At 38.6% G+C, this 16,906-nt stretch overlaps 1 protein-coding gene across 4 annotated transcripts in view; it reads left to right on the top strand.

Moving 5' to 3' along the window:
- Positions 1-16,906, top strand: part of SGIP1 (SH3GL interacting endocytic adaptor 1) — a 220,442-nt gene that overhangs the window by 83,158 nt on the left and 120,378 nt on the right. For all 4 annotated transcript variants that reach the window (XM_010357091.2, XM_010357090.2, XM_010357089.2 and 1 more), the window contains one exon: positions 12,176-12,239. In XM_010357091.2, the coding sequence (XP_010355393.1) occupies positions 12,176-12,239 (64 nt within the window). The remainder of the gene's footprint in view (positions 1-12,175; positions 12,240-16,906) is intronic.

The raw sequence follows: 16,906 nt of genomic DNA, 5'->3' as shown, positions 1-16,906 counted from the left end.
GTGCCCAATACTGAACAATTGGTGAAGAAAATACTGACCAGTGATGAGAAAAATTATCATTCCATTCTTGCAAGGTGAATATGAGGACCTAGGATCTGAGAATCATTAGTAGAGCAACAAATATGTATTTAACTGTTTGAAATAGAAGATCTGTACATAAAGACAGAGAATAATGACATGATTGTTTACTCTAAAATTCTGAGGGGATGGCTTAATAAATCTGCAAGCCTGCCAAGGGTTAATTTTCCAAGAGAGTTGACTTGAGGAAAGACTAAGGGAGAGCAGGTGTTCACTGTAACTTGATGGATTTATGTGATCCAACAGGATGAATTTCATGACAGTGAATTTATGTTACCTATTGTGATTTACAGCCAAAGGATGGATGGATGGGGGACAGATGGATAAATAGATCAATGGTCATTATTATTATAAATCTTACAAACAGGATCACTCTACATGCATCCTGGTAGCCTTTAAGGCCTCTCCAAAGAACTTAGAGCATATACTGCACATTTATTTTCCTTTACAACCTTTTATTTATATATGTGTTTATCTGATGGCTGATTTTTCAAAAAATAACTTCATATTTATATCTATAATTTTAACTTTTTCAACCATTTATATCCCTTTTTAGAAGTAGACTTCATAGATCCTTATTAAATAAAGTTGGCTAATAGCCTGTGGTGTATAGAAAGGGCAGTATCATGTAATCTCCTACTTTATCTACCTCTCTGCCTCCACATAGTAGGTTAGAATTAAACCAGAAGAATTCTAATGGGGGATATGTTCCCGCTTTTTTTTTTTTTTTTTTTTTTTTTTTTTTTCATTTTGAGATGGAGTTTCACTCTTGTTGCCCAGGCTGGAGTGCAATGGCGTGATCTCAGCTCACCACAACCTCCGGCTCCCAGATTCCAGTGATTCTCCTGCCTCAGCCTCCCGAGTACCTGGGATTACAGGCATGCACCACCATGCCCGCCTAATTTTGTATTTTTTTTTAGTAGAGACGGAGTTTCTCCATGTTGGTCAGGCTGGTCTCGAACTCCTGACCTCAGGTGATCAATCCACCTGGGCCTCCTAAAGTGCTGGGATTACGGGCATGAGCCTCCACCCTTGGGCTTTTTTTTTTTTTTTTTCCCCAAAAATGGAGTTTTGCTCTTGTTGCCCAGGCTGGAGTGCAGTGGTGTGAACTTGGCTCACTGCAACCTCCATCTCTCAGTTTCAAACGATTCTCCTGCCTCAGCATCCTGAGTAGCTGGGATTACAGGCATTCGCCCCACTCTCGGCTGATTTTCTATTTTTAGTAGAGATGGGGTTTCACCGTTTTGGCCAAGCTGTTCTTGAACCCCTGACCTCAGGTGATCTGCCCACCTCAGTCTCCCAAAGTGATGGAATTACAGGTGTGAGCCACTGCACACATCCACCAGCTTCCTTTTTTAATTGACCTTTGAATAATTTGAGTTGAGCGATCAAATGATACATGTAATAAGAATTTATAGATTTTACAGAAGGACTGGCCCCCTATTCCCTGAATGAAATATAAAAGGGAAAGGGCATATAGAAAAGCATTTCTGGTATTATCTAGTTCATTTTCTTTTGAATTTATTTTCTTGTGGAAAATGGAGGGTTTTTTAAACCTCATTTGGTTTGGTGAATTACAATTCAATTGAATTTTTCTGTTTATGCCTAAAAAGTCTATCTGAGCAGGACCATTAATTTAAGTGCTTTCTACAAGTCATTGTCAGGCCAGGGAGGGACTGGAGATAGAAGGATGTGAAGAAAATAAATGACTGTAGTGGAGAAAATGAAGGAGAGAAAAAGAAAGTAACATTTTTACAGATCAAGGTTCTAAGGGAACAGGTCAAATTAATTTACCTAGTGTTTAAAGTATTCTCCTTCATGCAAAACTTGTGTGTCTCCCAAATAGGCTGGGCAGGAAACTCCAAATTCTGTGATATCCTTAACCCAAGTAGAAGGAGCACTGACCTACTTACAGATCACACTGGAAAGACCAACTGATCAATCGAAGTTTGTAACAGACTTGCACAAAGAGAAGGCTTCATCAATGCTGTATTTTCCTGCTGCATGAGAGAGTTATTTTTCTTGTTGTGAGTGTTTTAATCCCCACTTACCTTTTATGATAGATGTTAGTCAATGACATTTCTTGAGACTGAGTTTGGTTTTGTTATTATTGCTCTAACCAAGAAAAGCTTGAGGTTTTGAAATTTTGATTATTTTCAAATTCTGATGTCATATTTTTATTTCTAAAGGAATAGATTTATGAGGCTTCTGTATCATTTAGTTTCTTTTATGTGATCTGTTAAAAGAGCTGACTTCTAATTGTTTTAAAACTATCAAAATTCCAAGAAAAGCAGAAAAATCTTCATAAAGTGATGCACAATATATTTTAGGTGTTGTACTGGTTTTTACACTTATTTAAACCTTACAAAAACCTTTTATGATAGATAGCTGAGAAAACTGAGACTCAGAGAGGTCAAGAAACTTGTCCTAGGAAGTAGTGAAGATGACGTCTGAGATCTTTCTGATCTCAAAGCTCATACTTTACAACTATCTATACTTCCCATGGATCTTTGTACTGTTCTTATAGCTTAACAGAAGTTGACCACCTGCTTAAAATTCTTCCCAATTATATTCAACTTCATCATTACATTAATATTGGCACAGCAAACACCAAGTCCTTTTGTAGCAAACCTATTTCATGACCATCTTCTTTAACATTTTCTTCTGTTACCAAAATAACAAATATTTCTTTTTTTAAAAGTACTTTTTAACACCTTGAAATTCATAATTGCCCTCTAGAAATCTCCATTTCAGTGTTTCAGCATGATTTTTTATATATCAAATCTGAACTTCAAGTTGTCGTTTATATCAGACCCTTTTGCAGTCTATTGCTAATGGACTGTGTCCTTACGATTTCTCCCAAAAGGTTCAGTGCTCAGCTCAGAATGATGAGGTATTGTAGAGAGGTTTTGTGCATACTAAGTACAGAGATTACCTGGATTTCCTTTAAGTCAAGTAAAAATGTAGGTGAACCATTCATACCAAAACCACATGCTGACCAACTTTGAACAGGGAGGCTAAAGCAGGAGAATGGCATGAACCCGGGAGGTGGAGCTGGCAATGAGCCAAGAAGATCACGCCACTGCACTCTAGCCAGGGCGACAGAGTGAGACTTCATCTCAAAAAAAAAAAAAAAAAAAGAGAGAATTGCAAATATGTAGAATGGCTTGTAAACATTTACTGAATGACTACCTTGCACCAGGTACTGCTAGACACTGAACTCTACATTTTCTACTTCCTGGCACTTGCCTTTACGAAGCATCTCTTCTACCCTAGGCAGTAGTCTATGCATGGGAAATCATAAATATCATAAAAAATCGCTGGACCAACTGGCCTCCATCTTAACTGGTTTTATGTCTTTCTGTAAGAATTTCTGATGACAAAGAATCTGAATTGGATTACAGTGACTATATTTAAAACCTAGAGGGAAAGCTGATACACAAAGCGCCTTAATCTTTTCTGACAGAAATACAGTGAGCATCATAATGAAAAGATATAGCCAGTCTAGAGTTGCTGTCAATATGCGGCATTGTGCCCAGGGCAATTACATTTGCCTGTTTTTTATTACTGAGACCAAATATTTGGCCTGGGTTCCTGCAGAAAATAAGTAATTCCATTACATGTGATTCACCTTTGAGTAACCCTCCAAGTTAATGAAGACTCAAGCTGAAAATTTATATTTATTACAGAAATAATCCATTTAGCAAATATTTATTGGGTCTCTTTATGTTCACTGGGCAGCATATAAAGATTTAAACATGCAAAATACCACCTATGTGTATAAGAAATGTCTGCCTAACTTGCCTAAAAATCTCTCTCCAGTTTTTCAAACAAAAAATCACATTCTTGTTTTTTTGTTTTTAATAAGAGGATAAAATGAATTGTGATGAGTAACAAAAGATATTCCAAAGTCATGAGGAGCCTGGACTCTGGAGTCAGGCAGAGGGTGTTTTAAAATGTGTTCTGCTATTTATCACCTGTGAGACCTGGCATCAGGTGCTTCATGTGCCATGATATAGAATCAATATGATAATAGCTCCCCTCTTATTAAATTGTGTTGGACTGAGATAAGAAAGTTCCTGATAAATTCCCTGAAACATCACAAGTACTCAGTACATTATGTCTATTAATTTTTTTATGATATATGTTTTGGGCTAAATCGAGTTTTTATTGTATCATTGTGTACATTTCCCACCTAAAATGCAATGAGGTCTCAGCACATCCCTCACTCTGAGTCTCTGCTCTCTGGCCGAAGTCCTGTGTATTCAGATTGGTGCATCTGGCATAGTTTGGGGCTCCTTCTCCTCCTTCCCTAATACATCTATATACACAAATAAATATCAAAAAGTTGGACACCAATGGAATGTAGTTTGCAAACATCAAAAAAAGTCATTAGCTTTTAAAAAAATGGTTATATAAACACTAAGCAGCTTTTTTTTTTTTTTTTTTTTTTTTTTTTTTTTTTTTTTTTTTTGAGACGGAGTCTCGCCTAGGCTGGAGTGCAGTGGCTGGATCTCAGCTCACTGCAAGCTCCGCCTCCCAGGTTCACGCCATTCTCCTGCCTCAGCCTCCCGAGTAGCTGGGACTACAGGCACCCGCCACCTCGCCCGGCTAGTTTTTTGTATTTTTTAGGAGAGACGGGGTTTCACCATGTTAGCCAGGATGGTCTCGATCTCCTGACCTTGTGATCCGCCCGTCTCGGCCTCCCAAAGTTCTGGGATTACAGGCTTGAGCTACCACGCCTGGCCTAAGCAGCTTTTAAAGAAATTGTTAAACAAACATTGATGACATGTCTTCTGTGCACTAGGTACTGCAATAATCATCGTGACCACTCTGAAAGAAGTTGCTTGACTCTGGAGCCAAACAGACCTAGCTCAACATCTTGGTCTTGTTACTCATTTGTTTAGTGACTTTGAAAGAGAAACTTACTCACTTTGAGTCTGTTTCTTAATCCAAAGACAGGGAGTTAGTAATACCTTCTGAGGTTGTTGAATTGGTCTGCTTTAAAGTGTTTGGCACAGTGTCTGGCACATGCAAGGTTCTCAGTAAACAAGAGCTGCCTTTCCCTCACCCCTAGTGATTACAGAGAGAATTAAGATTGTCTCTCCAAACCTCCTATCTTGTGAAAACACGAATCTTATATGGAAAGTACCACAGTATCTCTTAGACACTCTATCAATGTTGCTGGAAGGCAGTCAAACTGAGTTTCAAACCCAGATCTTTGGATTCTGAGTAAGGTCACATATTTTGCTCCCTTCCACCCTGTCACCCTACTTCAGTATTTGGAAGCGTGATTTGCATGCTTCTGGGGGAGATATTTGAGGAACAGATCGCATTCCACTATTAACTGGGTTCTACATATTGATCCTAAAGCACGGTCATTGCCAACCTATCTCCTCTTCTTAAAGCTCCTCTTCTTCTCCAGAGCTCTAGATCACTCCTAGAGTTGGCTTTGTTCCTAGTCCTTGTCTTGTCCAAGCTCTGTTTAAAAGCACAGTGAGTGATGGGAGGCAGGAGGAGCAAATGCACCCTAGGAACATGATCTCCAAAACTGGTGCCTTTTCAACAATTTTAAAGGCAGTACATTTATATGGAGGTTCTAACACCACAATAAAGAGCTTTTAGAGAAGGCAATGTGTATCTAGACTATGAGGTGAGTGAGGAAGGTGGGCAAAAAAGAAGTGCTTTCAAAGACAGAACACCCTCTCCCGCAGGTTCTGCCTGCCCCAGTGTTAGAACCTGGCTTTGTCTTTGGCTCTTTTCTGGTTTGTACCTGCCCCACCTCTCTTCCCACCCCAGTCCCTTTAAGTTAGCTTGGGTGGTAAGCCCATTTCTGCTAAGATGCTGTTAAGAAGGTGACCATTCTATATTTGGCCTCTCCATGTTGTTCTGTTACCAGCTAGCAATGGAGTGGTAGGAATACAGGACAAGGAGAGAAAGGAGGGGTTATTGGCAGGACTCTCCACTTACACTGCTAGGAGACAGCATTGCGGGTTAAGGCCAGCAGCGTCTTGTGTCTGGTCCTCAGCTTCTGCCTACAGAATGCAAACATCTCAGTGTCTTCTGTTTGGGACTCAGCTCCAGGAATGTGACCTCCACTTGGCAATCTACAGAAACAGTCTTCATTTTTACGGACAAAAATATTTCAGGTGTGTTTTAAAAATAAAATAAAATAGAAATAAAACTAAACAAGCAAAAACTCTGTAGGTTCTTTGGAGTATCAGACCTTGATGTTTTACCTAAAATTAGTATAGAGTCCAAGTTTCCTTTTTTTTTTAAAGCCTTCCTCTAAACAATTCTCCTTGCAGTGTAAAATTTAAAAGTGGCTCAAATTCAAAATTTGATGTTTACTTAATGAATCCCTACAATTCCTATCAGTTGTACTCAGGAGAAAAGAAAATGGATAAAGATAGTTTATTTTTTCTGCTGTACAGTTTCCTCTTCACCTGCAGGTCTGTATACTTTTAAAGTCAGGACATTCTAAAGTACTTCATGGGCATTTTTTTTAGTTAGTTTAGGGAAGCCTCAGAAAAAAACACCAGTAAACACACTAATTTTTGTTTCAAATTAAGAGCGTTATTTTTTAAAAGTTTTTTTTTAAAATGACTTTCAAACTGTTTTTGACCTGCAATCTATCATAATGTACTAGCCATTCTGACACTGTTATAAAAATACTACCCAAGACTGGGTAATTTATAAAGAAAGGGGGTTTAATTGACTCACAGTTCCACATGGCTGGGGAGGCCTCAGGAAACTTACAATCATGGTGGAAGGCGAAAGGGAAGCAAGGTCCGTCTTACATGGCAGTAGATGGGGGAGAGAGAGAGAGAGAGAGACGAGGGAGAATGTGCCACACTTAAAGCATAAGCACTCGTGAAAACTCCCTCATTAGCATGGGGGAAATTGCCCCCATGATCCAATCACCTCCCACCAGGTCCCTCCCTTGACATGTGGTGATTTCAATTCCAGATGTGACTTGAGTAGGGACATAGAGCCAAACCATATCACCTAAGAAATGTATTTTATATCACCATCCAATTTGGCCAAGAGTTTCATGAAACAGTATTTATCCTTTCTATAGGCAATGCATGTTTTTCTCTTTCATTTTAAAATACAGGTTTTGCCCTAACAAACTGCCTTCATAAACTTCCAATGGGGCCTTATTTGCAGTTTGAAAAGGGAATTGAGAAATAGTGCCTCTCTTTTAATACAATTGCACAAATGATTTTAAAGAATATTCTTTTCATGTGACATGGGGAGGTGAAAATAAACAAGATGCCTGCATGGATGGAGCTGCTGACTTCATGGAGTTCACCATCTAGTGGGATTAATATGATACTGTGATTTTAGGAGAACAGATCAAAGGAGCAAGCATCATGACAAAAATGCATTTGCTTATGAAAAGCTTTTCTGCAAATATCTGATACATGAGCAAGAAAAGCTGGATGTCCTGTTGTAGATTCTCATGGAAATATTACTTTCTTGATACTGAAGGTTACTATGAACAGGAATTTGTGACTGTATTGATTTCTTTACTAAATATTTGACAACTGGCAAAACAAAACAAAAACAAAAGCAGTAACATGTGCCACAAACTTTTAAGCCAATCTGCCTTGTTTCTTTCTTTTCTTCCCCACTTATTCCCCTCCTTGTCCTCCCTTGTCATAGAATAATCTGGCTTGAACTATTCCCTTTCTTTTTTATCATGGTAAAATACAAACAAAATAAAATTTTCCATTTTGACCATTTTAGAGTGTAAATCTCAGTGGCATTTAGTACATTCTCAATGTCGTGCAACATAACCACCATCAAGTTCCAGAACTTTATATCACCCCAAAAGGAAACCTGTACTCATTAAGCAGCCACTCCCCTTTCCCCGTTCACTCAGTCTCTATCAACCTCCAATCTGCTTTCTGTATTAATCAATTTGCCTACTCTGGAAATTTCATATAAATGAAATAATGCAATATGTGGCTCTTTGCATTTGACTCCCTTCATTTAGCACAGTATTTTCAAGGTTCAGTCATATTGTAGCCTGTATCAGTACTTTATTCCTTTTTATGGCTGTTGCATGGCTAGGCCACATTTTGCTTATGCATTTATCTGTTGATGGAGAGCTATTTCATTTTAAAAGGAATTTCATTCACAAGATAATTAGAAACTAAATGATTGGGCATACCTTTACAGCTTTTATTACATATGTATTATAAGTAGAGTCTGAAGGTTTTTGAAGAAATCTGGTGTCTCTATAGGAGCCTGAGTATGAGAAGTACTCTGTATTCAGAAGTTCATGAGATTGTGCTGGGTCTCACCTATAAATTCAGGATTTTTCTGCATACATATGATGAATGAAACTACATTGGTGGATGAAATCACGCTCAGAAAAGGATGTAGAAGTGCCTGGGACAAAACCCTGAATAACCCCAACATTCTGGGGAGTACTGGAGTAAGAGTAGCCTCCTGTTTCCTCACTGGGGATGAAGATAATAAAACTTAACTTAGGTAAACTCTCAGACTCACTGCTTTAGGGGAAAATACCACCTACTTTTTCACAAAGTTTGTAAGAGATTTAAATGAGGCAACATATGCAACCAGTGCCTGGGCAATAGGCAAGACCTCAGCAGTGATAGCTGGTAGTATTCCAATGACAAAACTTCTTCCCACTCTGTATTTTTGACACTATCACTATTATCTATTTCTACATATATTGCTTTATTTATCTTATCTGGTAAGATATTGATGACATTTGTCTGCTAACATTATAACCAGGCTGCCTAGTTTGAAGTAAGTTTTCAACCTTTTAAAAATCCATCTATATTTAATGTGTGTGTGTGTGTGTGGTTGTTTCCCACAACACCAAAAGAAGCTAAAGAAATCTGAATTCGGTGGAGAAGTTAGGGGCACAGGACAGACACACAGTGTGGCTGATGAATTACAGCAGTTTTGGATTCACATAGGAGAGTGTTCTCAATTCCATAGCTTGGGAGAGAACCATTCTAACCCCAGATTATCAAGACAGTAAAATTCTTTCCCTTTAGATGTTTTTGTTTTGATGTTGGCAAGGGAAAAGTCATTGCATTTCTCAAAGGACACTTAGTTTTTGCCCTCCCATTTTTGGTAAAAAAAATAGTTGATAAAAAATTTATGCTCCACCCCAGATGTAATTATACTGTAATTGTAACTACCTGAAGTGGAGAATCATTGGATATAGTGTTTTTAAAACTTATCAAATTATTGAACATAGTGCCTTAAATTTGTTATTTCTGTAAGATCCTTGACTATTGTTGCTCTCTGTTGAAGAGTTTCAGTATTTTTTGATGAATTCTCAAAAGACGTGAGCACACTTCTCTTCACTCAATTTTAACGCAGTTGTTGCGATTGTTTTCTCCTTGGATCTTCTGAAAGATTCATTAAGGTATGAAAAACTGACTTTCATAACTTCATTTGCTTTAGTCTTTCAGTTTTCTTCATATTTTTTGTAAACTTCTTAAACCTTTCCACTTTTGAAGAAGTAAAATATTTTCAACCTTTTTTTTTGAGATTAAGTCTCACTCTGTCACCCGGGCTGGAGTGCAACAGCATGATCTTGGCTCACTACAACCTCTGCCTCCCAGGTTCAAGCAATTCTCCCACCTCAGCCTCCAAAGTAGCTGGGACTACAGGTGTGTGCCACCATGCCAAGTTAATTTTTTGTGTTTTTAGTAGAGATGGGGTTTCACCATATTGGCCAGGCTGGTCTCGAACTCCTGACCTCAAGTGATTCACCCACCTCAGCCTCCCAAAGGGCTGAGATTACAAGCATGAGCCACTGCGCCTGGCCCAACATTTTTTTCTTATTCAACAATTTGATTAGGGCATTTTTTCTAGGATCTCACATCTTTGGTGTATTCCTATTTACATTCTATGTATAAGTGTATTTCATGTGTTAAAAACATGATTTCCAATGAAAGTAAAGCTACAGATACAGGCATGGCATTTTGTGAAGATGTGCAGATTCTTTCATCTCTTGTCATTGGCTGATTTGTTATAGGCTGAGAGGCTGAAACATAAAGGTAATGTAACTTGTATTAAGCTATGCAATTAGAACTGATGCTGGGAATGGACTCTGCCTCCTGGATCCTGATTCAGTGCATTTTTTTTCACTGGAAAGTGGACAACTCATGATGTTCATGACCTAGTTCATGTTGGCTATTGTCCAAACTTTGTGGTCAAAACCAGCACAGGGTCTATGGAAAACTACTATTTCCTGTTCTATTACCAATTTAATACAAAGAGTACTGGAATGTGTGTATATTTTCTGATATATTTGGTAAGGCATGCTATTTTTTATCTCATAGGTCAAGTTACAGGAAATAGCACACTTGAAACCCTGAGATGATAATAGCATTGGTTTTATAGTCCTGTAAAAACCAGTGGTGATTGCTGAATATGGCATTCATTGTGAGATCAAAGCTAAATCAGAAGCAAAGAAAAGCCAATTAGGAGACTTGAAACCCAAGGAAAATTGTAGGGATAGACTGATGATTATGTAACTATGATACTTTGTCCTTATAAGGGAATAAGACAATTAGAGGTGAGAAAGAAATTTTTAATAAACAAAATTAAAAATAAAAGGGGAGAAGGTGTTTCTAAATATTATGGGTGGGTAGTTTTAAATGTCAATACGTTTTCCTATAAACTCATCATGTGGTAAGTAACGGAAAATAGTTTTATGTGGGAGGAGTTTTAAAAAAATTGACATTTTAAAGACCTAAATGTCTTAAATGTATGACTATTAAAATACAAAATTAGATGGAACAGAGACATTTTGAAGATTGTATTTGAGTAGTATCCTAAGAGGCAGATAATGAATGACTCAGATAATCTGAGTGGTTTGGGCTGACTCACATGTTTTGGAAAAACGTATCATCAACTCACTGATTCTGTCATTGTTTTTCCCTTTGTTCCACCTGGCAGTACCAAACAAATCTGAAATATCAGTGACTTTCTCAGCTCCAATTTCTCAAGAAGACTTTCCAAACCACCAATAACAAGTCTAAGGTTTGAATACATAAACATTTAATTTATTTGAATAATACTCACTAACAGACGCACAAGGCATGTCTGTAACTATGGATCATGTGGGGGGTGGGAAACCCAAACAGCTTTGACAGGATGAGTAGAGAAGAACCAAGACTGGACTTGGCTTGTCAGGATGGAAGAAAAGGGCTTTCTTAGCCAGTGCTGCTTGAATGGTGCTTCCTGGAAGATATTTTAAATCACAAATATTATCTGGACTTAAAAATGAGGGAGCCTTGGCCTTTGTTCAAGAAAGGATCACAGTCTACTAGGGAAACTGACACAGAAACTAATAGGTGATACCATTTGATATATCCTACATATAAGAGCAACATTTTGGGGGGGAACACAGAATAATCAGTGTCTTACGCCTCCAGGATTAAGAGGCCCTACAGGAGTGGCATTTGTCCTGGGCCTTAAAGGATGAATTGAAATTCTAAATGTCCACAAAATAGGGAAAGCATTTTCATCACAAGTAAGGACCACACAAGAAAGAAAGAAATATGGGAGTGCAAATTTTGGGGTGTGTTCAGAGAATGGTTAATAATTCAGTGCAGCCACAGACTGGAGGAAGTAGTAAAAGATAAGATGGGAATACGGGACACAGAGATGTGTCAGATCTGTGCAGTTCTCTTGGCATGGGTCACATGATCTCTGTCTTGGCGTTATCCCAGTCTAAAGAATATGTCTAACCTGAAAATGGCTTTCTTCTAAATCTGTGATTTGACTTCTTGGCAGAACCCCAATATGGGTGATGAATAACAGTAGTCTAAGAAAATCTTGCAATCTTTTCTATACCCATGCATCCTTGTGTTGCTTATAGTGCTAAGAACTTATGGTGTGAAGTCCTTGATAAATAGCTATTGAAAAATGTAATAATGAGTCATATGAATATGCAGACACACATACCTATACATACAACTTCAGAAATTTCATTGCTTTCTAAACATTCAAGTCTAACTGGTGTGTTACAACTTTCAAAATATGTTCACTTGAATGTTGCTGAGAGAGTTTTTGACCCTTTGCTGTTTTCCCACAGGATTGAAAAAACGTACAAGGAAGGCCTTTGGAATACGGAAGAAAGAAAAGGACACTGATTCTACGTATGTACTTTAGGAGTTTGCCTCCTTGAAGAAGCTATTTGCATAAGAGATGCTCTTGTCACAGTCAATACAAGATTGCCACACAGTTTTCTCCGATATTGTGTACTATTTGCTTTCCCCATTTCTGAGTAAATTGTAATTATTCAATATAAACAGTTCTTAGATTTATGCTAAAAAGGTAAAAATTTTTCATCACGTGTTCAGTTTTTTATCATGTGTTTCTTTCTTTTCTTTTTAAATCATTACACTTCCCAGCAGTCTCAGGAGGCAGAAAATGTGACTGTTAATTTTGTGAAGGATAAAAAGAATTCATTTCCACATATAGGGTTGAGCCTATGATCTGAACTAAGGAAACAACAAAACACCTGTTTGGATAGATTAGACCTAGCCAGAAACAGAAATGTAGACTACATAACCTCTCCAAGCTCTTACTTGAGATGCCAAGATTTTGTACAAGCCGAATTGTAAATCAACCAACAGAATTCAGGAATGATTGGATATTTAGTGGTGAATAAGAAACAAAAGCCAGAAACAACTGTGGGGATCCTTTTACATATTTAAGTGATCATATCCAAGAGAATTAGTTGCCCACAGACACTGATAGACCCTGAAAATGTCCAATGACATAACAGTTTCATTCCACTAACTTCCTTCCACTTATTTGACCATCTTGAATTCTCCTGCAGAAGTATTTGGCTCTGACACGAAATCTCAGTTGCCTTTTGGAGCCAAGCAGTTAACTTATATACGTGAAGTCCACTGGCCAGGAACTTGAGACTCCAGCCCAAGACCAGTGTAGGGAGAGCACAACTATTCAGCTGCAGGTGGTTGTGACCAGGTAGAAATGCAGATCTGATGTAGTTTGCTGTACATCAGAATTGAACCCATTATACCCCTCATTTGGCTAGAATCTCTGAAAGAAAGTTAGAAAAAGGGAAGAGCAGTAGTTGTATGGGCATAGGTGAAAATAAAGAGGCCGGGCGCTGTGGCTCAAGCCTGTAATCCCAGCACTTTGGGAGGCCAAGGCGGGTGGATCACGAGGTCAGGAGATCGAGACCATCCTGGCTAACACGGTGAAACCCCGTCTCTACTAAAAACACACAAAAAATTAGCCGGGCGTGGTGGCGGGTGCCTGTAGTCCCAGCTACTCAGGAGGCTGAGACAGGAGAATGGCGAGAACCCAGGAGGCGGAGCTTGCAGTGAGCCGAGATCTGCCACTGCACTCCAGCCTGGGTGACAGAGTGACACTCTGTCTCAGAAAAAAAAAGAAAAGAAAAGAAAATGAAGAAAGCCACATTTATTCTCGCCTTTAGCTTTTCACTCTGTATATTTTTATCATGCATAAATTTTATCACAAGATCCTGAGTATTTCCCTGGGCCTTTGTCCTTTAAGAATTTATGATTCATTAGACAAAATATCTACTACACAAATTAAAGTATTGTTTATACAACTAATGAGGTAACATATTTGAAATGACTAATATGGTACCTAATACTTAGTAAATGCTCAGCAAATGGCAGCTGCTGGTACTCTTATTATTACTGACACAAATTAATATGTGTAAGTTCCTTACAAGCAACTAAGATGGGATTTCATGGGAATTTGAGGGTGAAAAGTCTCATATTTGATGAGTCTCATTTGATTGATGATCAGTGATGCTTCAGGGTCGGGGAGGAGACTTGAGTTTGGCCTTCAAGAAGATGAGGATGTGTATTTCATGCAAAGGGAACAACAAAAGCAAAAGCAGAAAGGTAGAAAAGTCCACTAGGCATTTATTGACAAGACAAATAGGGCAGTTTGTCTACTTGGGAGTTACAGGTAAAGGTGATAATGGAAGGCAAGGCTGGAAAGGAGACCAGGACCAGATAGGAAGGGCCTTAAGTACCAGGCTGAGGTGGGTGGGCTACTTCCATAGGCAGTGGGCCACCTTGAAACCTTGAAAGTTTTTTAAGCCAAAGAGTGTAAAGGATTGGGGGAACGAAGTTATTTTTTGTCTAGATGCCAAATATTAAGTTCTTATATCTTCTTTTTTCATTTTCTTTTGTAACTATTTATTTCATGGACATTACATTTACTGTTGTCCTGCAAATTTTTCTAAATAACTAAGTTAGGAATATTTTTCTGAGGATTATATAAATTACATTGTTTCTTAAGAAGTTTGCTATTTTCTAATCATTATCCACCCAGAATATGTGATGATGCCTTCACTAGATCAGAAGACCTGGGCTATAGTCCCAGCACGGCCCAGACTCCATGGCTTTGGGAATTACCCTTTACTTTGCTGGGCCTCAGTTTCCACACCTGTAAACAACAACAACAAAGAAATTTACACTAAATGGAATCGAATTTCCCTGAAGGGCCAGACACTACGTGAGTCATATAAGGGAAGGCATTATAGGATTCGTAGTGCCAGGTGTTGTGTGGGACACTATTCGATGGATCTCAGGAGAACATCGTTAACAGAAACTAAATCCATTTCTGAAGGAAGACAATGTCTGTAACTGACTGCACCGGAGATTTCTGGCATGCGAGGAAAGTTAAAAAGGAAAAAGCTTTCTTGAGAGAGAAGAGGTTGAACAATCTCTCCAGGGCAGGCTGCACTAATTTACATGTAGCCAAAGCACTACTTTTCCATCACCATTTCTGAAGTTATTAAAATAACTGAGTTATTCCTCGCAGCTATGGGTAGAGGCCCAATGTCTCTCTGAGGTACTCTAATAAGACATTTGTTTAAAGAATCCCAAGTATCCTTCGTTAACTTCTTATCATTTGAGAGCCCCAAATTACTTACCTGATAGCAAAATAGCTGAAGCTGTTTCCACCATCAGTAATGGTCAAAGAACAAGCTGTTTAGTATGTTTAGTATAAGCCCTTGCTTTTCATGAACTCCCTAATGCTTTCGTGAACTCTGTAATTTGATCACATATCATTCTCGGAAAAGAAATCATAAATGCAAAGGGGTTGGGAAAGCGCTCTAGCAATTTGCTGTCCCTTCAGCTTTAGTAAATGCTTATGTTTGTCTGTGATCATTGAAACCTTGTTGATGCAAACTGTTTTTCAGGGCTGTTACAACTCACTATGGGTTGCTCAGCAACCTGCTAGGGTAGACACCAGAACCAACTTCAGCTCATTGAACCTCCTTAGATGTACAGTGGGGTTATGACCAGAGTTTCCTGATTTGATCATCATTGCAGCAGCTGGCAGGGGAAGGGAGAGAGCTTGTGCTAAGTGGCAGGCCCTGTGCAGGGCATATGTTGCGCTGATATCCTTTTTAGTCTTCCTAGTAATTAAATAAGGTTAGCAGCAATACGTCAATTTTAAAGAGAAATATCAGTGCCAAAGGAGGTTAAGTAATTTTCTGAAGGCTACTCAGAAACTAAGACTTGGAGCCCATATTCTAGTTTAAAATCCAGTGTCTGTGCTTTCATCACCCAAAAGAAAAAATATCAACGGGTAGAATTAAAACCCAGACAAATAGGAGGGTAAAAAAAAAAAAAAAAAAAAAAAAAAAAAAAAAAGACAGTAGTTACAAAAGGTAACTGAAACTTTAAAAAATAGATCCCAAAAGTCCATGGTAGATGATTCTTTTTAAAATAGAAGTCAGCAAATACAGTAAGTCTGCCATGAAAAAGAAAAAATTTATTTTAAAATACAATATAAAGCCTCATTACAGGGGGTTAGAAAGTGAAATTAGAACACATGCCCAACTGTCTGAGGCTGCTAAAATCTCTTCACTCCCTATCCTGGGTTATATTGTATAAAAATTATTATTCTAGAAAACATTTAATGAGCATTTACTATGTTTTAGGGACTGTTTCAGGTTCTTCTCTTATGTTAGTCCACTGAATCCTCTAATAGCCCTATGGGGTATATGCTGTTATGCTGGCTATTTTATAGCTGAAGAAACCGAGAAAAAACGGAGTGAAGTAACTTGCCCAAGTTTCTGCAGCTAGGAAATTGACACTGGTTGATCCCAGGCAGTCTGGCACTGGAGCCAGTGCCCTTAGCCACCATGCTCACTGACTCCATAGGACACATGAGCCACATTTCCATTAGTAGAGAAGACAAAGGATCAGAATAGGACTCCAGTGCCACTATGTACAATCACAGTTTCTCTGATTAAAAATTGTGAAAGACCATCCCAACAGCTGCAATAAGCATGAGGTCAAGTGCCTCCCGTTTAAGATCCCCTACTGATAGGACCTTGTACCTGGATCCACAGTGGGCAACACCACAGCCAGGCCAATCTCCGAGCTTTTGCCGCATCTATTGCTTGCAGTTCCCACAGGCATCCACACATGGATCAGTGCCTCTGAACACATCCTACCCAAAAGTTGATGCAATCACCTCTCTCCCAGCTCCGTTAGTAAGGTTGGAATCCTAGTAAGAAATACTTATATATAGAGACCTTAAGTCCTAGTAAATTGAAGTCCTAATAAGAAATACTCAGTATATTCGTCAGGCACCATAGCTCACACCTGTAATTCCAGCACTTTGGGAAGCTGAGGTAGTTGGATTATCTGAGGTCAGGAGTTCAAGACCAACCTGGTCAACATGGTGAAACTGCTTCTCTACTAAAAATACAAAATTAGCTGGGCGTGGTGACGCATGCCTATAATCTCAGCTACTTGGAAGACTGAGCCAGGAGAATCACTTGAACCTGGGA

Source organism: Rhinopithecus roxellana, chromosome 12 (genome assembly GCF_007565055.1).
Source record: "Rhinopithecus roxellana isolate Shanxi Qingling chromosome 12, ASM756505v1, whole genome shotgun sequence".
NCBI lineage: Eukaryota > Metazoa > Chordata > Mammalia > Primates > Cercopithecidae > Rhinopithecus > Rhinopithecus roxellana.
This window is presented reverse-complemented; position numbering and strand designations above follow the sequence as displayed.